Below are 24,924 nucleotides of genomic sequence, written 5' to 3'. Positions count from 1 at the left end.
TTAATTTTAGAAGACACCATGTAATTCCTTTTAAATAATAAACAGAATTAGTTTTTTAAAAAAGACAGCAGGCTGACATCAGCAAAAAGTGTCAGAGTATGAAACTCCAAGTACTTGTCCTCCCATAGAAACACTGAAAGACAAGCAATTAATCAAGCAAACTGTGTCAAAACTCTGAGAAACAATCAAAGATTTAAAAAAGTCTAATGAATATAGAATCAAGAAAAAGAGAACTTGGAAATTCTGTGGCATTTTTTACTTGCCCTTAGCTCACCCTCTCCCTTGGCTGTAGCAGTCTTCAAGAGGGAAGCTCACACACCCAGCTTGGGAGTCTGGTACCTGGTTCCGGACAGAGCACAGCAGATCATTTTGTAAGTTGTTGTGCACATCTGCTTGAACCTGTTCAGGGGCAACCTGAAGGAGTAACCAAAAAGGCATTTCTCTTTGTTTAGGCAACTTAGAAGAAAGCATCAGGCATTACTGGAACATACTGCAAGGCAAACTAAGAGCCCAAGGATGCCTGGGGCAAAAGATTGCAAGTGAAACACAAAATAGACCAACCCAATGCCTGGGAGCAAAAGCTAGTGAGAGTTTCTCTGGGAAATTAGAACATTCAAAAGGACTCATATACGTGGGAGAATGCAGAAGGCCATGTGCCTTTCAGAGGAATATGTATGATCAGAAAGAAACAGAGAAGACAGCTTCCCCAGCAGGAAGGAGTGCAAGCCTGAGCAAATGTTTAAGGACTCTGGCAGCACAGCCTACAAAGACGTGGTGCCCCTTGGTTTTCCAGTACTAGGGTTTTGTTGTTGTTGTGATTGCTGTTGCTCTTAATAGCTCCTGACATTCAAGAATATCTCTGTTAAACACAAGAAACAATGACCTCAGTCACTACATATGACAATGAGTAAGTATTTTCAAAAATAGTTTGGGAAGTCACTAACAAATGGACTACTATACTCTTCAACAACTCTGCCCAACACTATAAATGATCAGATCTGTGTGAATACAGGGTCATCAAGAACTTCATATTATGTGAAGAACTATGGATGGATTTAAACGTTTTTGCATTACAATGGAATTACCTTTTAATTCACTTTTTCCAGAAACTTTTCAAGTCCCCCTGTATATAGAAAACACCAGCAATGGGCCCTGCACCTGCATGGGAAACCAGGAGGAAGCACCTGCCTCCTGGCTTCAGATCGGCGTGGCGCACCAGCCGCAGAGTACTGGCCATGGCGGCCATTTGGGAGGTGAACCAACAGAAGGAAGAACTTTCTCTCTGTCTCTCTCTCTCTCTCTCACTGTCTAACTCTGCCTGTCCCAAAAAAAAAAAAGAAAGAAAGAAAAAAGAAAAGAAAACATTTGCAAACAAAATAAGAATATGTAAATAAATCAATTGAATATGGGATATTCTGCAGTACAGATAATATGTTAGACCACAAAGTAAGCGTCTATATATTTCAGAGAAGATTGGGAGCAGCATTCAGGGTGGTATGGGCACAGTCAGTATCAATGTATTTTTTTTTAAAGATTTATTTATTTATTTAAAAGTCAGAGTTACACAGAGAGAGGAGAGGCAGAGAGAGAGAGTGAGTCTTCCACCCGATGGTTCATTCCCCAATTGGCTGCAATGGCCAGAGCTGCGCCAATCCGAAGCCAGGAGCCAGGGGACTCCTCCAGGTCTCCCACATGCGTGCAGGGGCCCAAGGACCTGGGGCATCCTCCACTGCCTTCCCAGGCCACAGCAGAAAGCTGAATCAGAAGCAGAGGAGCCAGGACTCAAATCGGTGCCCATATGGGATGCAGGCACTCCAGGCCACAGCACCGGCCCCCAATATCAATATATTTCAAAGACTGAAATCTTACAAACTATCATTTCTGACCCTAAGAAAATAAGAAATCAATGACAAATGAAAAGTGGAAAACTCTGAAATATAATACAAATACGTCCAGCACAGATAAAAATATGGACAATGGATGGATAGATGCACAGATGTACACAAAAACAGATACATACACATACACATACAGTGGTTTAAGATTTTAAGGAGCATAAAAATGCTATGAATGATCCCTGGTTCAACTTTAAAGATTTTTCCGCACCCCCAAGCAAAAACATTACTGAAATGGTAAAATTAAACTGTCACATTCAGTTTAAAAAACCAGGAAGCAGGACCATCATGATTAAAAACTAAGGCACAGGCAAGACGGATCTAAACACATGCTTGAGGAGAACATTTGGCCTAGCAGTTGAGACAGAGGTTGGGATATCTGTATCTCATAACAAAGTGGTGGGGTTTGGGTCCTAGGTCCATTCTCACTTACAATTTTGTGTTGGTGCACACTCTGGGACACAACAGGTGATGGCTGAAGTGGGTATATACTTGCCATCCATGTGGGAGACCTGGATGGAGTTCCTGGTCTCTGGCTTCTGTGGGCATTTTGAGAGTGAACCAGTGGAAAGGGGCTTTCTCTCTTTCGCTGACTGCCTCTCTAATAAAATTTTAAAAATACGTTTTCTTCAATTTCCCCAAAATTAAGACAATTAGTAGTTTATATGACAAAATGGAATTAGGAATAATAAAGGACATAAATGTATATAAAGTGCTTAGTGTAGTATGTAGTACAATGTAAGTCCTCAATAAAGCTATCATTTTTATGAGCATTTTACTCAATATATTTATAATATTGGTTCCAATGAAAGAATAAAAGTTAAAGACTCTTAGTCCTGTATGAACAGAATATATTTACTCCTTAAACACCTAAAATCATTAAACATTTCCAATTCTTTATTCTTATTAAATAAAAGGCATTATTTCTGATACTTTAATGACCAAAACTTTATTTTGTGCATTACACAAGGATGATATGCCAAACTTGTGTGTCCTTGTAACATCACTCCTATCAGTGGCCATACTAAACATCAAAATGACACAAAGGAAGAGAATGGAAAATGATACAGCAAATTTAATAAAATTGAAATTTAAGACATTAACTCATCAAATTAGTGAGCTTAATACACACACACATATATATGTATATGTATTATATGTTTCTTGGAATTGACAAAAACAGATAAAGAACTAAAACTACATTCCATCTAGTGGTCAACACATCATATAATACAGTACATAACATTACACATACACCAGAATAGTACAATAAAATTTATGAGAAAAATTCATTCATGATTCTGTAACTAAATGGAAAAAGGACTAATTATAAAGATAATTGTAAACAGAACTACCTAATTTAAATTAACATCTAATAACAGAAAAGTAAATATTCCTATTATGACTATCATATCTCCATGTACTCTATGGATCTCAAAACTGTTTTAAATCTCAGGAGAAAGAGAGAGAAAGGGAGGGAGGGAGGGAGGGAGGATTGGTCTTGAATCCACTGGTTCACTTCCTGGTGGCATTACCCAACGGATAGAAGATTCTCATTCATTCTCTCTCTCTCTCTCTCTCTCTCTCTCTGCCTCTCCTTCTTTGTTCATAGCCATGCCTTTCAAATAAATAAATCTTTATATATATATATATATATATTTATAAATTTTTCTCCTTAAGATACACAAAATATATGATGTTGAATCAAAATCAAAGGGATCACTGTTCAGGCTCAGTTTTTTAGGGTTTTTTTAAAAAAGATTTATTTATTTGAGAGGTAGCATTACAGAGAGAAGAAAAGACAGAGAAAGGTATTCCATCTGCTGGTTCCAAAGGCAGGAACTTGAGCTTCCTCAGGGTCTCCCACTTGGGTGCAGGGGTCTGAGCACTTGGGCCATCATCAGTGGCTTTCCCAGCCCATAAGCAGAGAGCTTAGTCAGAAGAAGTGCAGCTGGACATGGACCAGCTCAGCCTACTGCACCAGCCATGCAATTACTGTTTTCAAGGCAGAGTATTCTGCTGAATTCTTTTTATGAGGCCAGTGTTACTCCAATGCCAAAACCAGACAAAGACATAACATGAAAAGTAAACTTAGACCAATTTTCCTGATATACACAGAAGTAGAAATTCTCAACAAAATGTTAGCAAACTGAGTTCAATGCTACATCAAAAAGATCAGACACAGAATGAAGAACAAACACCATATGTTCATCTCAATAGATGCAGAGAAATCATATGCTATGATTCAGCATTCATTCTTTATAAAAACTCTCAAAAATTAGTTATACAAGGAGCATTTCTCAAAATGATACAGCTACAAGTGTGTATACATATATGTATATGACAAAGCAACAACAAGTATCATGCTGAATTCATAAAACTTGAAAGCATTTTCTGTCAGATCTAGAACAAGAATAGGAAGTCCATTTTTACCACTCTTACTTGATATAGTGTTTAAAGTATTAGCATGAGCAATTACAGAATTAAAGAAACAATGAGCTTCACAACCCATAAAAGAGAAAATCAAAATAGCCATGTTTGCAGATGACATGATTCAGTACATGTGCCTCACATTAAAACTGTTAACCATCAACTCTAATGGAAATAGGTCCTTTAAGTCACTCAACTTCCTTCACAGGAAGAGAATGATAATATGTGTGTCTTGGAGTCAGTTTAGGAAACAAAACTTGGACTCTAAAATGATATGTTTGGACACAAAAATATTTATGTAGACAGCAGCACAGCATCACCTAAAGACTGGTATGGCTCACTTTGAAAATTCCATGGTGTCCTGTCACCATGGTAACATGGTGAATGACATCATCCTGCTATTCCAACTGTCACTCTCTTGAGCTGAAAGGTTCAAACTTGAGTGCAGTGGTAACGTGCGTATCGTCATATCCAGAGTGGTCCAAGATGGGAAATCTCAACTGCTGTCCAGCAGGTAGGTTCATACTGACTTTCACAATGATGTTTCTTCCAATGGGCCACTTCTGCTTAATACACTTTCCTCATGGACTTTCACTTCCCCCATTCCAGGCTGTCTACAGATTTCTAAATGCATTTGTCATTTGTATTACTCAATTTCTACTTTTGATGCTGCTATTAAGTTTGTTGTTTCAAAATATTTCCTAAATTTTGAAAAATACATTATTCCTAGTGCTGTTTGTTCACAACTTATTCAGAAAATGAATGAAAGAAACTCACACTACTGTCATCAGGTCAGGTAAAATTAAGACCAAACACATAAAACATCACACAAAAAGGAACTTTGAAGCCAATCTCTCCTGTCTGTAGAGTTCACCATCTGAGACCAAGACTGTAAGAACAGTTTGAATCCAAATAATTTTTGTCACATTGGAAAGAGATTGGGATTTCAGGGAGGGTTTCCATGGGGTGAATAAGCACATGAAACCTGTTGTTTGCGGGTTGTCAGGAAAACAGGAAGGAGGGACAGTGCTGTTGGTCACTGGAACAGAATCTGAAGACAGAGAGAAGAGGGTCTGCCTGAGGGTCCTCAGGCAGAATCACAGGTTGTATGGGGCAAGTATGACGATGAATGAGCCTCACCAGTGGGAGAGGGAACTGGATATGCTGTCCCTGCAGGGTCTAGGGAGAGGTGAAGAGATCCTAGGGATTGGGTTTTGGTGAAGGAAGTCATGGGCATGAAGGTGGGCACACAGAGTTGGTACAGACACTGTCTTTTTATCAGACAGAGATTTTAGACTGCTCAGCCACTTTCTATGAAGTGTAAGTATTAGGTTTTTTGTGACATTAAAAAATACACATGAGACAGGGTAAACTATAAAGAAAGAAGACCCATAAGCTCAATATTCTCAAGTCCAGGTTTCAAAGATCAGATACCCGTATCAAATGTCCATATTTTGTCCTATCATCATGGAAAATTAGAAGAGCAAGCAGAGTCACACAGAAGAGACACAGGAAGAGGGGTCAGCCTTATGTTCTAATGAACCTCCCCAGTATTAACCAGTTCAGTACCGAGAGAGCTACATGAATTCCCTGCAACAATCTGATCCCAAATTCCCCATCCCCCGGTACCACAACAATGGAATGGCCCCATTTTGGGTGAATTTCTGTTCAGTGTTCATGCAGCATTGGCCATGGCAGAGAAGTCAATGCTTGGCTCACCCTCACATGGCAGTTGCTCTGGGATGTCCTGAGTTTTGACCCAGCTTTAAAACCAAACACACCACTGGCCCTGTGGGGACATCTGGCCATGGAGAAGGCTGAGCCAGTAATAGTGTGAAGATGCTGGGCCATGATGGGCATAAGTTTGGGTTTCTCCAGACCCTCAGAGAGGATGTCCTGGAGGAAAGCGTCATGTTTTAAGTGAGGAATAGAAACCTGTTAGAAAATTAAAATAGAAACCTATTTTAAGTCAGGAAGGCATCTGAGTCATGATTTCTCTTGTCTCCAGGACTTTGCCCCGAGCAAGACTATTCTGAGGAAATCCTGCCCTGGAAGATGTCAGAAAGCCACTTGGAGTTCTTAGTCCAGGGTTCTAGTGAAGATATTCATGATCCTCTATCCTTTAGGGAACCAATGATGAGATTGTCCCAGATCCATAACTTGTCAGTGTTATGAATGCGGACAACTCACAGACAATGCATAATTTTCAATTTGCTTCATAGTAAATCACATGAAATAGGCTCTGATCTGCCCATAGCTTGGGGCTATGTGGGGAACACAGGAATGACCGAGATTGTCCATGAGCTGTAAAGCTTCCTACACATCAAAAGGAAGGAGAGTAATTTCTATCCTCTCCTCCTCTGTGGTCAGTTATCCTCCCTGCATTCAATCACTACCAGGTGGTCAGCTTGTGCTTCCAGGCATTTGAAGATTGAAGAATTTCAGACAATCAAGCTTGATGTAGATTCATTTGTTCTTAATCACTTGAGCTCAAACAGAACACGGGCCATATAAATATTTCCACATCTCAAAACAGGGAACTTAGACACATGCTGGTTGTGGGGTGGAGTGGGGGGTGGGAGGACTCTGTAACTTTTCAGGTACAAGCAGCTTCTCTCTAAGATTTGAACTGTCAAGCACAGGTCCCTGTTCTCTCATCTCAACAAAGGTATTTAGCTACACTATCAAACTGATGGGTAGGAAATGTTCATCAAAGTGCAAGATCTGCCTAACATCCAACTGTGATTTAGAAGATGGTTTTGCATGATTGAATGTGAAAACTGGGATGAAAGTTAGGAACTGCAATGATTAAACACTTCTCTGTGGTCTCCCACCATTGGGATGTCAACAGCTGTCTGTATTGTCAAACTGTTCCAGGATCTTGTCTAAAGTGTTTTAGACAAAAAGGAAGTCGAAGGTCAAGAACATCGACTGCCCATTCCATACAGAAGGTCAGAAAAATCCGTGTCTTGCCAAAGAACACTATACCCCCAACAATGGAGTCAGTTGAAGGTACTGTGAAAATTCAATCAGTAAGCTCATTCAACAATCAGGATTCCACTTTATTCAGGGTCTCATAGTTAAGACAAAACTCTTAAAAGCTATGCTATCTGTCTTTCATTCCATGTTTGCAAAATTAAAATTGGTCATCACAATCAGCATGGTGACCACTACAGTGGAAAGACATGTTAACTCTAAACTTGGGGTCACTGTTAGTAGTAACATCTCAGTCAACTGTTCACATGTTTGCCTGATTGTGCAACATGGTCTGAAATGGACACTTCACTGAGAATGCCACCAGATTTCATACTAATATTAAGTCATAATATTAACAGTTGCAGATAAAATATGAAACCTGAACAGAAAGTTTTCACACTTGACTCCCACTTTCCTTTTTCTTACAACAGTTCCATTAGTAAGGTACGTTTTTAATGGAGACTGAACCAATAAAGAAATGTTACTTTTTAATGAAAACTTTTATTTAATAAATATAAGTTTGAAAGTACAACTTTTGGATTAAAGTGGTTTTCCCCCCATAAGAACCCTCCTACCCACAAACCATCCCGTCTCCTACTACTTCTCCCATCCCATTCTTCATTAAGATTCATTTTTAATTATTTTTATATACAGCAGATCAACTTAGTATATACTAAGTAAAGATTTCAACAGTTTGCACCCACATAGACAAAGTATGAAGTACTTTTTGAAGACTAGTTTTGCCATTAATTTTCATAATACAACACATTAAGGACAGAAATCCTATGTAGGGAGTAAGTGCACAGTGACTCCTGTTATTAGCAATTGACACTAATATTTATGATGTCAGTAATCACTCGAGGCTCTTGTCATGAGCAGCCAAGGCTATGGAAGCCTCTTTAATTCACATTCTCCAACCTTATTTAGACAAGGCCATAACCAAAGTGGAAATTCTCTCCTCCCTTCAGAGAAAGGTATGTCCTTCTTTGATGGCCCATTCTTTCTGCTGGGATTTCACTCACAGAGATCTTTCATTTAGGTCATTTTTTTTTTTTTGCCACAGTGTCTTGGCTTTCCTTGCCTGAAATACTCTTATGGGCTTTTTAGCCAGATTCGAATGCCATAAGGGCTGATTCTGAGTCCAGAGAGCTGTTTAGGACAACTGCCATTCTATGAGTCTGCTGTGCATCTTGCTTCCCATGTTGGGTCATCCTCTCCTTTTTAATTCTATCAATTATTATTAGCACTCGATCTTCTTTATGTGGTCCATTTGACACTTAATACTATCTTTATGATCAGTTATGAACTTAATTGATCACTTTACTAATAAGATGGAATTGGTACATGCCAAAATAATGGTATTTGGAGTCCCATGGCAACTTGCTAGCTCTACCATCAGGGGTAAGACTGAGTGTGTGCTGAACTGTACATTTCCTCCCTCTCTTATTCCCACTCTTATTTTGACAGGGATTAATTTTCAGTTAAATTTAAACACCTAAGAATAATTGCGTGTTAATTAAAAAGTTCAACCAATGGTATTAAGTAGAACAAGAAAATACTAAAAATAAAATATTAAGCTGTTCTTCAAGAGTCAGGACAATAAAAGGGCTGATCAAGTCACTGTTTCTCATAGTGTCCACTTCACTTTTACAGGTTTCAATTCAGGTGCCCAGTTAGCTGTCACAGATCAGGGAGAATAAATGAAATTTGTCCTTTGGTACTGGCTAATTTCACTCAGCATGATGTTTTCCAGATTCCTCCATTTTGTTGCTAATGACCATATTTCATTTTTTTTACTGCTGTGTAGTATTCTATAGAGTACATATCCCATAATTCTTTATCCAGTCTTCTGTTGATAGACATTTAGGTTGATTCCATGTCTTAGCTATTGTGAATTGAGCTGCAATAAACACTTAGGAGCAGATAGCTCTTTTATTTGCCAATTTAATTTCCTTTGGGTAAATTCCAAGGAGTGGTATGGCTGGATCATGTGGTAGGGCTATATTCAGGTTTCTGAGGAACCTGCAAACTCTCTTCCATAGTAGCTTTACCAGTTTGCATTCCCACCAACAGTGGATAAGTGTGCCTTTTCTCCCACATCCTCACCAGCATCTGTTGTTAGTTGATTTCTGTATGTAAGCCATTCTAACCAGAATGAGGTGAAACTTCATTGTGGTGTTGATTTGCATTTCCCTGATGGCTAGTGATCCTGAACATTTTTTCATGTGTCTGTTGGCTGTTTGGATTTCCTCTTTTTAAAAATGTCTATTTAGGTCCTTAGCCCATCTCTACGTGGGTTGTTTGTTTTGCTGTTGTGGAGTTTCTTGATCTCTTTTTTGATTCTGATTATTAACCCTTTATCAGTTCCATAATTTGCAAATATTTTTTCCCATTCTATTGGTTGCCTCTTCACTTTCCTGTTTCTTTTGCAGTACAGAAACGTCTCAATTTGATGCAATCCCAAATGTTAATTTTGGCTTTGACTGCCTGTGCCTCTGGGGGCTTTCCAAGAAGTCTTCACCTACGCCTATATCTTGCAGGGTTTCTCCAATGTTCTCTAAAAAATTGATGGTGTTGGGTCATAGATTTAGATCTTTAATCCATGTTGAGAGGATTTTTGTGTAAGGTGTAAGGTAGGGGTCTTGCTGCATACTTCTGCATGTGGAAAACCAGGTTTCCCAGCACCATATGTTGAACAGACTGTTCTTGCTCCAGGAATTGGTTTTAGATCCTTGATCAAATATAAGTTGGCTGTAGATGTTTGAATTGATTTCTGGTGTTTCTATCCTGTTCCATTGGTTTCTCCATCTGCTTCTGTACCAGTACCATGCTGTTTTGATTATAACTGCCCTGTAATATGTCTTGAAATCTGGTATTGTGATGCCTCCTGCTCTGCTTTTGTTGTCCAAGATTGCTTTAGCTATCCCAGGTCTCCTGTGCCCCCATATGAATTTTAACCTCATTTTTCCAGATCTTAGAAGAATGTCTTTGGTATTTTGATTGGTATCACATTGAATTTATTAGTTTCTTTGGGGAGAATGGACATTTAGATATTGATTCTTCCAATCCATGAACATGGAAGATTTTTCCATTTTTTGTTATCCTCTTCTATTTCTTTCTTTAAAGTTTTGTAATTCTTATCATAGAGATCTTGATATCCTTGACTAAGTTTATTCCAAGGAATTTGATTTTCTGTAACTATTGTGAATGGGATTGATCTTAGAAGTTCTTCTTCAGCCATGGCATTGCCTGTGTATACAAAGGCTGTTGACTTTTGTGCATTGATTTTATATCCAGCTGCTTTGCCACACTCTTCTATGAGTTCCAATAGTCTCTTAGTGGAGTTCTTTGGATCCCCTAAATAAAGAATCATACCATCTGCAAAGAGGTACAGTTTGAGTTCTTCCTTCCCAATTTGTATCCCTTTAATTTTTTTTTTTCTTGGCTAATGGCTCTGGCTAAAACTTCCAGTACTATATTGAATAGCAATGGTGAGAGTGGGCATCCCTGTCTGGTACCAGATCTCAGTAGAAATGCTTCCAACTTTTCCCCGTTCAATATAATGCTGGCCATGGGTTTTTCATAAATTGCCTTGATTGTGCATCTATTGAGATGCAGAGATGGTTTTTCTTCTGCAGTCTGTTAATGTGGTGTATCACATTGATTGATTTGCTAATGTTGAACCATCCCTGCATGCTAGCGATAAATCCCAGTTGGTCTGTGTGGATGATCTTTCTGATGTGTTGTTGAATTCTCTTGGCCAGAATTTTATTGAGGAAATTTACATCTATGTTCCTCAGTGAAATTGGTCTGTAATTCTCTTTCTCAGCTGCATCTTTTTCAGGTTTAGGAATTAAGGTGATGCTGGCTTCATAGAAAGAATTTGGTAGGATTCCCTCTCTTTTAATTGTTTTGAATAGTTTGAGAAGAATTGGAGTTAGTTCTTCTTTAAATGTCTGGTAGAATTCAACAGTGAATCCATCCGGTCACAGGCTTTTCTTTGTTAGGAGGTCCTTTATTACTGATTCCATCTCTGACTTGGTTATGTGTCTTTTATGTCTTCGTAGTTCAATTTAGGTAGGTTGTATGTGTCCAGGAATCTATCCATTTCTGATAATTTCCCAGTTTGTTGGCATACAACACTTTATAGTAATTTCTGATGAGTCTTTTTATTTCTGTGGTGTCTGTTGTTACATTCCCCCTTTCATCTCTAATTTTATTGAGTTGCATCTTCTCTCTCCTTTTTTTGGTTAGTTGGGCCAATGGTGTGTTATTATTGACTCAACTCCCAAGTTTACACTAAGGTTGGTTCTCATGGTTCTAGCAGTCTGAGGTGTCTGTGTCCTCCATTTCTCTTGTTCTGTTACTTTTCCAATGGCCTCTATATTTTCATTCATACTCCTAATTATAACCTGACTCATCACTATCTCCATTTTAATTCACTGTTATTTGTGGAGACCCTGTTGAACTGGAGGTGAAGAATGGGAGAAGGAAAAGTTTGTATCAACATATGCTTCAACTCATTTTTAAGTCAACCTGAATCCTTGAACTTTTATCTCTCAAACTATTCCCTATCCTCCTGTTCTCCCTATTTATTTTAGTAAAACTAGCAGGGACTAGAGTTGTCTGGATGCCCCCTTTACGGGTCTTGTAAGGTCCTGATGGTTTCCTTTGGAGGATGTGACTTTGTTATGAAGGATACCCTGGGTATATTTCACAATGGTCACTTTTCCACCTGAGTATTTCCAAAAGGGCATTTTCATGCTATCCTGTGCCCACAAGGGATTTTCAATTGAGCTTCACCATGAGAATCTGGTGGACTTGTGGAGCACAAACATATGGAAGTGTGGTGACCCCTGTGAGATTGGAACCCCACTGGAATTGTTCTCAAGTAGGTGCACTCAGCCATCCACATTCCCATTTATGTGTTTCTGTGAGCAACAGGTTCCAGTGACCCCTGCTTAAACTATGCTGATTTCAGCTGTGCTTCTCTGCATCTGTCATCTGCAGGCAGAAATTTCAGGGTGGCAGCTTGATACATCTAAGTTGTGCCTTTTTGAGGTTTGTCTCTCCCTTTCTATAACACCATTGTGTATCACCAAGAAGTAGATAGCAGAAGATGAAGCAGGTATCTCTGTACCTCAGTGTTCACAGCGAGCAGAGAGTAGAAACAAAAAAACTGGATTATTTCCCAGTATTTACAAACAAATGGAGGAGTAATGACAATGTGGTATATGAACACAGTGGAATCATTATAATATGTAAAAATGAATTAAAGCTTTATACCACACCATAGATAGACATGGTAACACATGACACTTACTGAAATAAGGTGGACACAGAAAGACAAACACTGCATGGTTCCATTACAATGACATGTATACAATAGGCAAATTCAAAGGGGCTGGAAGTACAGATTAGTTGGCAATGGAAAGACGGGGAGTTACATTTCTTCTTTTATAGATTCAGAGATTAGATTGGATATTGTGACAACTGTTGGGGTACACAGGTGTTGTGCTTACACACCACAGCCAAGTAATTCATGCCACTGAAATAATATACAATAATAAATGTCTACTTGCCCACAACAATTTAAAAATACCTGAACAGATAATGGCAAATGTAATACTGCTTATGTAGATTCATAGAGGTAAATGATCTTGAAACACATCTAGAAGTGGGGATTTCAAGGGCCTACAAAATGGTCAGGAGCAATGATGAGACATCATCAAAAAATCAGTGCACTATAACATTCGCCTATTGCTAAACTGACTGCTTCATAATCATTTGGTTGCTAGTAGTAAGAAAGCCAAAATTCCCCTTCTCATTTATTTTCTGCTCTTCTTCTTGGGCTTTTTCATTCACTAAGGTGGATGGCCCAGCACTGGCACATGTGCAGTTCCAAGCCCACATCACGTGCCCTTCCTGCTACTTGTGGGTACAGGGCTGGCTTGTCTTTTTCTTGCTCTGTTACTTAGTGCTGTACAGAACTCTTGACATTGTTCACTGCTCACCAACACCCCCACATAACCTAGTCCCATGTCCACAGCAATCAAGTCTCCCTGCCTAACTCATCCACAACACCTGACAGTTATCCTATGGTTCTCTTAGCTGCCCCTGAGCACCTGGTGAAAGAGATAAGGAGAGATGGAGCAGATGAGGAGGCCACACCTCTTGGCAAGGTATGACTATGGTTTTTGGTCAGAAATGTCATTTGTATACAATCACTATTCTTATTTATTTGAAAGGTAGAGTTACACTGAGAGAGGGAAGGGAGTGAAAGATCTTCCATCTAGTAGTTCACTCCCCAGATGCTTGCAAAGGGCAGGATGGTCCAGCCCAAAGTCAGGAGTCCAGTGCTCTATCCAGACCTCCCACAGGGGTTATATGGGCCCAAGTATTTGGGCCATTCTCCACTGCCTTCTCAGGCACAATATCATGCCATCATATTGGAAACCCAGCCACTAGGACTCAAACTAGCACTTCAACATGGACTGTTGGCAGTGCAGGCAGCAGTTCAGTTCACTGTGACAAAGCAATGGGCCCAGTCAATGTTTTTTTCAAATATAAAAATCTGAACACATACATTGCAGATGCCTTCCACAATTTATTTGTTGGGGGAACATCCAGTGCATGTCTATTATAAAGTGAGACATGACTCAAGAGAATCTTCATTAAATGACAGCAACAGTTACAAGTTATGTGGTATTGGGCATTTTCCACAATAGCTGTTTTGCATATGTTAAATTTTTCACTTATTTATTTTAAAGAATTATTCTTTATTTGAAAGGCAGAAAGACAGAGAGACAGTGAAAGATCTTAAATCCTCTGGTTAACTTCCTAAATGGCTATAATAGCCAGGGCTGGACCATGTGGAATCCAGGAGCCAGGAACTCCATCTGGGTCTCCCACGGGTTGGTGTGGATTCAAATACTTGGGCCATCCTCCACTGCCTTTCCAGGTACATGAGCAGGGAACTGGCAGCATCAGGGCTTATATTCTGTGAAAAGCTCACATCTTGCACACAAGTGTCATCTATGCTTTATTTGGGGGCAATTGCCTTATGTATGGTATACCATCAAGTTTCCCAAAGTCAGCAACAGAAGAGACCTGTGCAAACAGTATCTGCTCTTATAGTGACTTCCTTTCTCTGACTGCAGGTGGACTCAAGATCCAGTGAAAATTGTAAGTATTCTAGAATGCCTCAGTTGCTTAACAACAACTGAAGTGATGAGAAAGTGGGATCTTCCTGCCTGTATTCTTCTGGACATGCAACCTGATTCCAGCTTCCTGGTGGATTAATAAGATTGGGGGTGTGGTGAAAGAAACAGTTAGACTAGCCCATAGCTACAGGAATCTAAGATAGGACCTGGAAGTGTCTATGTCATTCAGATGGAGTGGGTATTCGTGCATCAGTATGGTGAAGTTTTTAATGAGTGAGTGTGGATGTTGTATAAAGTGCTTGCATGTGTATATGTGTACATATTTCCACGAAAAATGTGTTCCCAAATGCACAACTGAAGGTTCAATTCTAAAAAAACAAAAACAAAAACAAAAAAAGAACCTGATCACCCTCTGCACATTATGTAAGTGAGCTCATTCAACCCTTGCCCCACGAGTGTCTGTAACGAGTGTTACAATTCCATGGCATGCATATACATAGAGAGAGAGAGAGCTGGAAAATGTCAACATGATTTGATCATCACACACTGTCTGCATACAATGAATTCTTATGCTACAATCCATAACTATATACTATTATAGTAATAAAAACAGTGAGGTCAGGAGAAAAGTTTCAACATAATGACTGGTGCTCATTTTTAAATGGTAGAATTTCAGGATTTGAAAATCTTCTTTATTGACTTGTGCTGATACCTAGGGATTGGCAATAAATGAACATGATGCTTTGCCTACAACTGAGTCCTTCTCCCACTAAAGGTTGCTTTTAATTAAGTTCAGAAGCTCATAGAGGAATGACATACTCAAATAAAATAAACAGATGTTGATCCCTGAGTAGAAGTGACCTTGGGAGATCAACAGTAGCAGTTTAGCTTGGCTTTTCAATGGGCAGGAGTCATCCTAGAATTCTTACTGAAATACAGCAACCATGGTGATATTTACCCCAAATAGTTTCAATGAATAAAGCTGCCTTGAGCTCAAAAGCTTAAGGCTCTGTTTCTCATGTCTTTCACATTCTTTTCCTTCGCCTTAACCATCACCCCATGCCCATGTCCACCAATGCTCCCTGATGCACCAATATACTGACAGTCACCATATGTCTTTTTAGTGCCCCTTGAGGATGCATGGGAGGAGCTTCCTGGTGACACGAAGGATAAAGAAACTCCAGAGTATACTGAGGTAAGGTTACCTGCCCTCCACTAAAATAGAAATCCTCCTTCCTTGGCTTCTTTCTTTCTCAATCATATAAAGAGGAGCAAAATCTGAATTTGGAGAGGGTCCATGATATACCCTGTGCCCAGTGAGGGTAACTGAAAGGGAGAGTTTACACAAATAGAAAGCTGACTCTGGACACAGTGAAAAAAGTTACTGCCAGGGCTGGACCATAGCAAGCTTCTCTCAGCAGGATTTACTCATCCTTCAAAAAAATTTATAATTTCCAAACAAAGTAGACTGGAGAGACACGTCCCCCATGAAGAGCTCATGTCTGTTGGCATGAGTATCACTGCTCTGCTCATGTCTTTGGATTCCCTCTATATGACCACTCTCTCATACATGGTTTCCCAATGTTACTAAGGGAATTAAAGAAATGTGCAAAGGGCAAACAGATTGACCTGATCCTCATGGTGCTGTTTTCTAATTACAGGTGATCTCAATAAGAACAGCAAGTGGTATGTATTCTGGAATCACTTACTCACTGTAGTATGAATAGTCCTGATGATAGCACAGATGGGACTATCTTGGGGGCTTTAGTGTGGAAGGGCACCTGATGCCCAATTCCTGCTATAAAAGAGGACTGGAGTCTGGTAATTTCCTGATGAATGGTAATGATCACTTACTGGTGTCCCAGGAAGATACTGGCTTGTGCATAGGAGTGGTAATTTTCTATGTAGGTATCCATGTGACATAATTCTGAGTGTATGACTTTGGCAGTTTGTGTGTATTACCCTAGTTATGTTCCTCTGAAGTCACTATCAATATCTCAATAAAAAAGCAATCATATAGGTATTGCTGCATGGTTACAGGAACATGTGTATAAACAAGAGTGGAATTGTACACTTCACTGCGTGCTGTTCCTTATATGCCTAATAGATCTTGGTCATTCACATCAGTTTATCTAGGAAAACATCCCAGCAAACCCAGAGCAATGTTCACCTAGCTGTATAAGGACAAAACAATGTTTCAGAAGCACAGGGAATATATCAGCAGCACCATGAAGCAATAATAAATCTCACTCCTCAGGAGGCCTCTTGTCTTGTGTTGCTAGCTTGCTCAGCATATTTCCCTTTTCACACTTCCCCATTCATGAGTCTTCTCTGAGAAAGATAGCCTCTGAATTTATCTAAACAACCCACAGTTCTGGTAGAAATATGGGAAAGAGGAGCCATCAGATAGATGTGGAGGAATTCTGAGACCTAACGTTGCCCTTCAATTCATGCTGCTAAGATGTCATCCATTAGCCTAACCATGGTATCTGTGTGCTATGTAAGAAATGTGGCAAAATTCAGAGACAAATGAGTTGGGGTTAAGATTTGACTGCCAAAGGGGACTCTTGGCTTCCTTTTCGGAGGGCCCTTGGGTGCCTCTGCACTGCAAGGTGGGAAAATGTCAACTCAGTCCTGGGTCCGAAGGACCCCACAATATTCCTTCTGAGCCTCTCAGTGGAAATCAGTTCCAGATTTCTTCGGGAAGGCATTTCCAAGGAAAGAATTCAAGGTTGTGGTGTGAGGTCCATATGAACACAAAAGGAAACAAAGGATACTGTGGGATTCCTTTGGGAGAATGCTTTCTGGGGAACAGCATTGCATTTTCATAGAATTAGATGGTCTCTAACTGTCAAGATGTTTCCCACAAAGTACTGAGACTGCTTCTCTGACAAACATTTACTAGTATAACCCACAGATTATCTACCCCAACAATATTTACTTATAATCTTTCATCTCTAGATCACTGTGCCCCCATGGTTCTGAAGGGCCACACTGCTGGGAGGGCTAAAAAGAAAAAAAAAACTGTGGCCAACAGCGAGTCTATGATGCATTGTTGGAAGCTTCCCCATGTGCTCTATGCGAAAGAGTGGAGCACAGCTTTGGCTGGTCCCTGGCAGAGGGCAAGTTTAGAGGCAGAAGGAAGATACTAGGACATTCATGCCATGGCAGGCAGCAGGGATCCCATGATTTAATGACCAGGAGAATCAGTTCAGCAGCATCACTTGGGAAAATAGAAGGAAGAGGATTTCCCCATTCTGAGTGAAAAAGAGCAGGACACATCCTTGATGCTAGCTTGAGCACTGTCCAGATGTCTTCTTAATGGCCTGGTAAGAGGAGGTCCTTCCAATGTCAGTGTCTTCCATCGTCATTTCATGATGGAAAAGACACACAGAGAACTTGCTGAGGGTAAGATAATAGGAGGCATGTCTCTACTTCTCTCCCCAGAAGGGCAGGGCATGACTCAGCAGAGATGGATTTCAGGTTCAGGCCAGATAAAGAGAGGATCCCAGGTCTGATCCTTTGGGGCCTGAACAGGGAACAGGATTTTGGAAATCACCTCACAATTATTATCTATGCAGTAGCATAGAATCTGGAGGGCCCATCCCACCTCAGGGCCATCAGAGCTGCAGCACACTGCAGTAAGAGGACAGGTGGGGAGGGGCATGGGCACCAGCACAGGGCAAGCTCAGCACAGTGATGCGGTTTATGTGCCCTTGCTGCTCCTCTGTAATTTAGAAGCACTGGAAAGTCCTAGAGTTCCCAGGGCCAAAGTCCATCTGTGTTCTTCTAATCTGTGTACAGGAAGCCTGGCCAGAGCTGGTCTGTCTTCCTCAGACATTGCCATCCCACAGCCTGGCTCTTGGCTGTCCTTCTAGGGACCCATAGGCAGACTGAGGAATATATCCCTGGTCTGGGATCAAGCACAGGGATGGAAAGTTTTATTGCTCACTTTGCAGACACTGTTGGACTATACACCAGGCCAATTACCTGTCCAGGCTCTGACCCAAGTCAGGTGCAACCAGAATGAGCTACTGAAAAAAGTGTTCTTCCTGCACAATTTGTTCCAGCTGCTCATAGAATGTTCTCTCTTAGCCTGGGACAGGTCCATTCTCCAGCTCATACAACTCAGAGCATGCACATCATGGCTGGGATTTGGGGTTTTCAGATGCAGGCTGGAGGTATCATCATTCAGTGTATTAGGGAAAGTGAGATGTTGAGAGGTGGTGCCTTCAGCTCCTCTCCTTCACTGGAAGGCTGGAAGCTGTGGTCAATGTCTGCCTGAAGGTCAGGTCCACAGAGCCAAGGAAGGGTCTGAGAGCACAGAGGAAGGGGCAGGTTCATGTTGAGCAATCCAGGATGTGCTCAGGTTGAGGGGAGGAATAGGAAAGACTCTCTGTCAACATTTATTGTCTGTGTTTGTGTCTCTTAAGATTGGGTCTTGCAGAGCATTTCTGATTCCAACAGTGAGGATGAAGCCTCTTCAGGTAGGAGCAATACCCACAAATCCCAGAGAGTCAAATTAGGGGAACGATTGGATTATCTGCTGCTTTGGACTCCTAAGAGGACATATTAACTCAAGAGAAAAAAAAGGCATTGTATGTAGACATCTGATTTGTTATTTTTATATTAATTGTGGAGTAGGAAGACATTTTATGCCCATGAGATTGGAGCAAGCTGAATTTTTAACAATCATTTCTTGCTTGACTATTTAAATGTTCACACTTGCTCTAATACTGACCATCCCTGGCTTTACCATTGCAAAGATCAAATCCCCTGCATTGTGATAGGATAGCACTGCCTGCATATAGAGTACAAGAGATGTTTGAGTTGTGTGTTGACCATTATGTTAGTCCATTTTAGGTTGCAACACAATACCTAAGATTCTCTAATGAATTAGAAACAGAAATTTCTTTCTTATCAAGGATGGCAGGTCAAAGACCAAGATGTTGCCATTATGTCTGAGGAAGGGCTCTTTGTTGCATCCTCAACTCACTTGGCAGAAGGCAGAAGGCCATGGAATACAGTGGGACACCATCTCTCACACACACTGGCCTGTACTCACACAGTCCTTGTAGCAAGTGCCAGGTGATAGTGAGTAGTGGACCCTCCCCCTCTGTATAGTCAGTAGATAGAACAATTCTTGTGTGCTCTATCCTCACTGCCTACTTCCTGTTTACAATCCCAGTCTCTCTCTCTCCTAGGGTTGGCCAAGTTAAAGAATGCTTCCTCTGAGTTGACTGGGGAGGCCCCTGCAACTTAAAACTGTGAGGGCAAAGCATTAATCTGAGTTCATCTTGGCTTCTCCATCTCACCCAAGTCTGGAGTAGGCTTTGTGACAGGCCATTATCCAGTTGCTACTGGAGATACTGCATAGCTGTACAGGCTTCCCAGAGGATGTGTCTTAGGGGATTCCAGACTGTAAGTACACACTGGCCCTCATGGTTCTGCTGACCTCATCCCTTGGAATGTACTGGTCTCAGTGGATGGTCTCTCGGCACCAGGGCTGTGTGTCACTTTTCCCCTCAGATGCACTGCTCCAAACACACCAATCTGCCTTGTTCACCTTCTAGTCATACCCAGCAGATTCCCTGTCCTCAGGCATGCCAGGCATCCTACTTCCCAGGCCATCCACTGCTTAGTGAAAACTCTAGAAAGTCCCATTTATAGATATGGCCAAGAATATACCTGCTATGGAGTCTCTGTTGCTTCCTTGGCAGACTACCAGAATTTGAACAAATTAAATTTCCACTCCTTATTGGGGCATCTTTTCAAATGGGTCAGGTAACATGGTATTGCCCTGATGATTAAATATTTCCAGACTCCACAAGGTTAACCCAAATATATGGTGTGGGTGCTTGTTACCTTCCTAGGGCCCAACAGGAGACCATGGCACTCACTCCCCATATAAACAGTGGTCTCGGCATATTGCTGTGTATGGTAATAGATTTTTAAAAGATTTGTTTATTTGAAAGGCAGAATTACAGACTGGGGGGGGCAAAAATAGATCTTCTATCCAATGTTTCAGTCCCTACATGACCTCAATGACCAGGCTGGGCCAGGCTGAGCCAGGATTCTGAAACTCCATCAGATTCTCCCAAACAGCAGGCAGGGTCCCAAGCACGAGCCATCTTATACTGCTTTCCAAGGCATATTAGCAGGGGACTGGATCAGAAGTGGAGAACCATGGACACCAACCAGTGATCCTATGGGGCAGTCACCACAGGTGGCACTTTAAACTGCTGTACCACAATGCCAGCCTCAGGTGGCAGTATATCATTATCTTGGGCTCCAAAGCTCCCATCACAGACAATAATATGATTGGTGGAGGTTGACCAGGACAAAGGGAATGGACAATAATTATGAGGCAAAATTGAGGAAGGGAAACATGAAAGATGGAAAACAATGTGTTACACAGGTTGACACAGGGACCATGGCTACCTAAGGGAGGAACAAGGTGACACTTCCTAGCCACTTTTATGGGAATATGAGGGCTGAAAGAAGAGGTCAAAGTTCAGAGATCCTCTCATTACAAAGGTGAAGCCACCCAAGCCCTGCAACAGGGGTGTAGAGACGGAGCTCCAAGAGGGTCCGAAGGTTGGCCTACATCATCCAACCAGCAGCAGGGGTCCAAGTCCTCACCTCAAGTCTAACTCTTCCCTTTCCTTCTCTCTGGCAACCTCATCACTCCCTGCTCCTGTGCAATCAGAAGGCTACAAGGGAGCATCCGAACTTTCTCTTGGGAGCAGCGATCTGGGTGTAAGTGATTTCCACATTCATTACTTTCTGATTCTTTGGCTTTCATGCTCAAAATCTCCTATTCCTTTGTCTCCCTCATTCCCTCTTCAACAGAGTTGATGATTCTCATCCTGAAGGACCTGGTGTCATCCAGGCAATTGATATAATAGCAGTGTGGATGCTGATCCAATCTCTCTATAGCCCCCCCCCATTTGATCAGCCTTGTCATCACTCCTGCCCCCAGACTGCCCTATGAAATGGTGCTGAGCAACCTGGCTGGCCCACACAGGGAACTGGCCTGGGGACAGGCAAGCTGGGTCCCAAACTTGGTGGGAGGGATGACTCCAGGGAAGTCTGAACCTGTCCTTAGTGTCTACCAAGACAAGTCAGACAGGTCTTTTCCTGCAATGCCTGCTTCAGGAAACTCTCTCTGGTCTCCTTCCAGCTGTCCACATGTTCCCTTGATGTTAACTACAGTCAAAGCCTTCAGGACATGGAGGAGCTAGACAAAGAAGCACAGGAACTGTGAGTCTGAAGCAGGTAGACAGGGGTCAGGGAAATCAGGGCATAGACTCCATTGCTTCACATTCTTTGTGACACCTCAGGGATGACAACAAAATGGAGCCCAGAAGTGGAGAGGCTGCCATCGAGCCTGACCTGGAGAGTGGAGATGAATGGATTTTCAGGATCCACACAGGTTAGTGAAGAATGTACCCTGAGGTGGTCCCATGGAGCACATCCCCATTCCATGGAAGCTCCTAGAGCTGCTAGGAGGAGTTTTGCTTTCATCTGAAGGGAATGCTGGAGGTGCTAGCAGGATTGGCAGGCAAATGACTTTGGAGGGGGCTGTTAGTTGTGTTGTTAATGGGAAGAGCTGCCATAGCTGTTGAACATCTCCCTCTACAAGATGCATCCCTACCTGCCCATCCTGAAGTCAACAAGGAGCCTCACTGGTATGGGGAAACACAGGGGGTTGCCCCTGACCACATCCAACTCAGGATGATTAGGAAGAGGCAAGACAGAAAGAGGAAACTTTGAGTGCCTTCTCACACCAGGAAGAGAGCCCAGTACACCCACCTTTGTATCTTTGTGGCTACCCATCCCATCCTGACATCACATAAGAGCTCACACAGAATGCAAGAGCTGTGGGGATTTGTCCAGGCCTTTTGGGGCCCTCAGCCTCCTTTCTCAGAGGCTGAGGATAGAGGCTTTTTAACATGCTGATTGTTTTATTTTTATGGTTATAAAGTCTTCTATCTTCCTGGCAAACTTTATTGTCAGCAATTAAGGCAAAGCTCACTTTGAAGAGTGGCAGGAGGAGGGCAACAAGTCCCCAGTGTGCTCATTTGCACTGATTTTATACTTCAATTACAAATACACACTGGATATACAACTCTTTCAAAAGAAATGTCATCCATCACTTTTTCCATGCTGAAATATACCAAAGCAATAATGGTTGGGTTTTAATGCCACAAAATAATTCTTTGCCAATAAAATCTCCAAGATGACTTCTACATGGAGGATAGAAAGAACTTCCACAAGATTAGGGAAGGAAACCAAAGAGCTCTGTGCAGTTGTCCATAATTAACATGCAGGTCACAGGCCTTGGACCTGTGGGGTAAGGACTGAAAAGGCAGGGTCAGGACTCCCATTCTGTGTCATAAGACCTCCTGCTCTTCACAAGACCCAGGGGAGTGGGCCTTGGATTTTTAATCCCAGTGGCCCAGAGACTTTCCTGTACATCAGGTTCACTGCCAAAGTGGCCAGTCCCCTGAAGGATGCCCAGGTGAATGCTCAATGGGAATTCATAATTATAGGACATCCATACCCCAAATGGGCCTCAGTGCAACATGGCCCTGACTGCTGTGAATATCAGGACCTAGGGTTACCTCCAAGGGCTTTTGAGTACTGCACACCCATCCCGTTGTCCCTACCCCTACATCATCCTTGTCCCTCCCACTGATCCCTGCACCCATGTCATCTTTGCAGACATTTTTAGCTCCTTGGATGATTTTGGTGTGGAGTACTGGGACGCAGAGGAGCTGGAGTTTCCCAAGCCATCGGAAACTTGAACCATACAGGAGGAGACAACTTCAGAAACATCCCTCCTCACCAGTCCTCTGCTAGATTTGACATTAAATTCTTGTCACCCAGTAATAGTTGATTTTCACATGCTTTTATGTCAAAGAAAATCCATTATAAGAAAACACCTTTAGCAAATGTAGAACTTAAAATGACCAGAGAACAGTCACCCTAGTGAATACCACCACCATTAATGCCTCAAGAGGAATCTCGTTTGGTCTTCACTGAAGAAAGTCACTGCCAGGTTAGCTGTTTCACTCTATCCTTACAGTAATGACTTTCTAGGTATTTTGTCTCACATCAGTTACTTCCTCTGGAAAGGACCATGGGGTCCATCTCAGATCTCTGAAAACCCCTCTTTCAACTTAACCTGATTATTTGTACTTTATAGAAAGGCCTGATATATAAGGGAAAATGTGAATGTGAATCTCGATTCACCTAGGCCCACAACTCCAGCAGAAATAAGTTTTGACAAATTCAAGCATATACATCAGGCTTACCATGAACTCTTGTGTTTGAAACAGAATTGCCCAGGATCACCCTTATTAATTTCTCCTTTGTTGTCTTAAAATGCATTATCTTGGAAATAAACTCTCAAAACAAAAGTATCCTTTGAAATTTCTGTGCTGATGTAAAAAATTTCATGTGCTGGAATAAAAACCTGTCGTGCATAAAATATGAATCCAATTTTTGATCAATTAAAGATGTACAAACATACACACACACACAGAGAGAGAGAGAGAGAGAGAGAGAGAGAGACTACAGACTGGGTGGCTTGGGCAATACAATGTTGATCATATACTCACATACCAGGAGTTCATGAATGATCTTCTGGCTTCCTGTAGCCTGGGGATGTTCTACTGCTCACTATCTATGTATACCCCATGGTGGAATGGTTGAGCCAGGCCCACAGTTGCATCATTATTTTCAAGATTTATTTATTTATTTGAAAGGCAGAGTTACAGAGAGAGAGAGAGAGAGAGAGAGAGAGAGAGAGATCCCATTCACTGCTGGTTCACTCTCTAAATGGCCACAATGGCTGGGACTGGGACTGGGAAAGACAGAAGCCAGGAGCTTCATCTGGATCTCCCACATGGGTGTAGGGGGCCAGGCACTTGGGCCATCTTCCACTGCTTTCCCAGGTGCATGAGCAAGGTGCTGGATCAGAGGTGGAGCAGCAGGTCATAAACTGGTGGCCATATGAGATACCAGTGTTGGTGGTGGCAACATATCCTATGATGCCAAAACATTAACCCTCAGAGCTGCATCTTAACCCCGCCTCCCCACACATATACACACACATGGCATCCCTTGTTAGCAAAAGACAAGATTGATACAATACAGGCTCTTCAAGCTTCTGTTACCCTGCAAGCATGTAGGGGTGAACTGACCCCAAACATTCCAGGCACCAGTTGGCAAGATTCATGGATGACATGGTGTATAACTGTGACTTCAGAAACACAGGCATGGCATGCAGTAGAGGCACTGGGCTGGCCTCCTGATGCACTTGTGTATGATGCAGATAGTTCTGAGGCGTCAGGTCCAGAAGTGATGATAAAATTGGATGGAACAGGAGCTACAGTCTTAGACACAGTGAGCAGCAGTCCAGAGAAGTAACTTCCTTGGAAAACAGCTGAAAA

General features: G+C 41.7%; 1 protein-coding gene across 2 annotated transcripts; it reads left to right on the top strand.

The window, feature by feature from the left end:
- Nucleotides 1-4,739: 4,739 nt before the first annotated feature.
- Nucleotides 4,740-24,448, top strand: LOC138847946 (uncharacterized). Of its 2 annotated transcripts, XM_070067680.1 has the most exons (11): nt 4,740-4,839; nt 7,203-7,337; nt 13,413-13,483; nt 14,462-14,486; nt 15,589-15,659; nt 16,126-16,150; nt 18,898-18,951; nt 21,174-21,223; nt 21,648-21,727; nt 21,808-21,899; nt 23,192-24,448. In XM_070067680.1, exons 1-11 carry the CDS (start codon nt 4,812-4,814, stop codon nt 23,272-23,274), a joined length of 714 nt encoding a protein of 237 aa, XP_069923781.1. In that variant the 5' UTR covers nt 4,740-4,811; the 3' UTR covers nt 23,275-24,448. The 2 variants fall into 2 exon arrangements, with proteins under 2 accessions (XP_069923781.1, XP_069923782.1); XM_070067681.1 differs by lacking the exon at nt 18,898-18,951.
- The last annotated feature ends 476 nt before the right edge of the window (nt 24,449-24,924 follow it).

This window comes from Oryctolagus cuniculus, unplaced genomic scaffold, assembly GCF_964237555.1.
Source record: "Oryctolagus cuniculus unplaced genomic scaffold, mOryCun1.1 SCAFFOLD_55, whole genome shotgun sequence".
Lineage (NCBI taxonomy): Eukaryota > Metazoa > Chordata > Mammalia > Lagomorpha > Leporidae > Oryctolagus > Oryctolagus cuniculus.
This window is presented reverse-complemented; position numbering and strand designations above follow the sequence as displayed.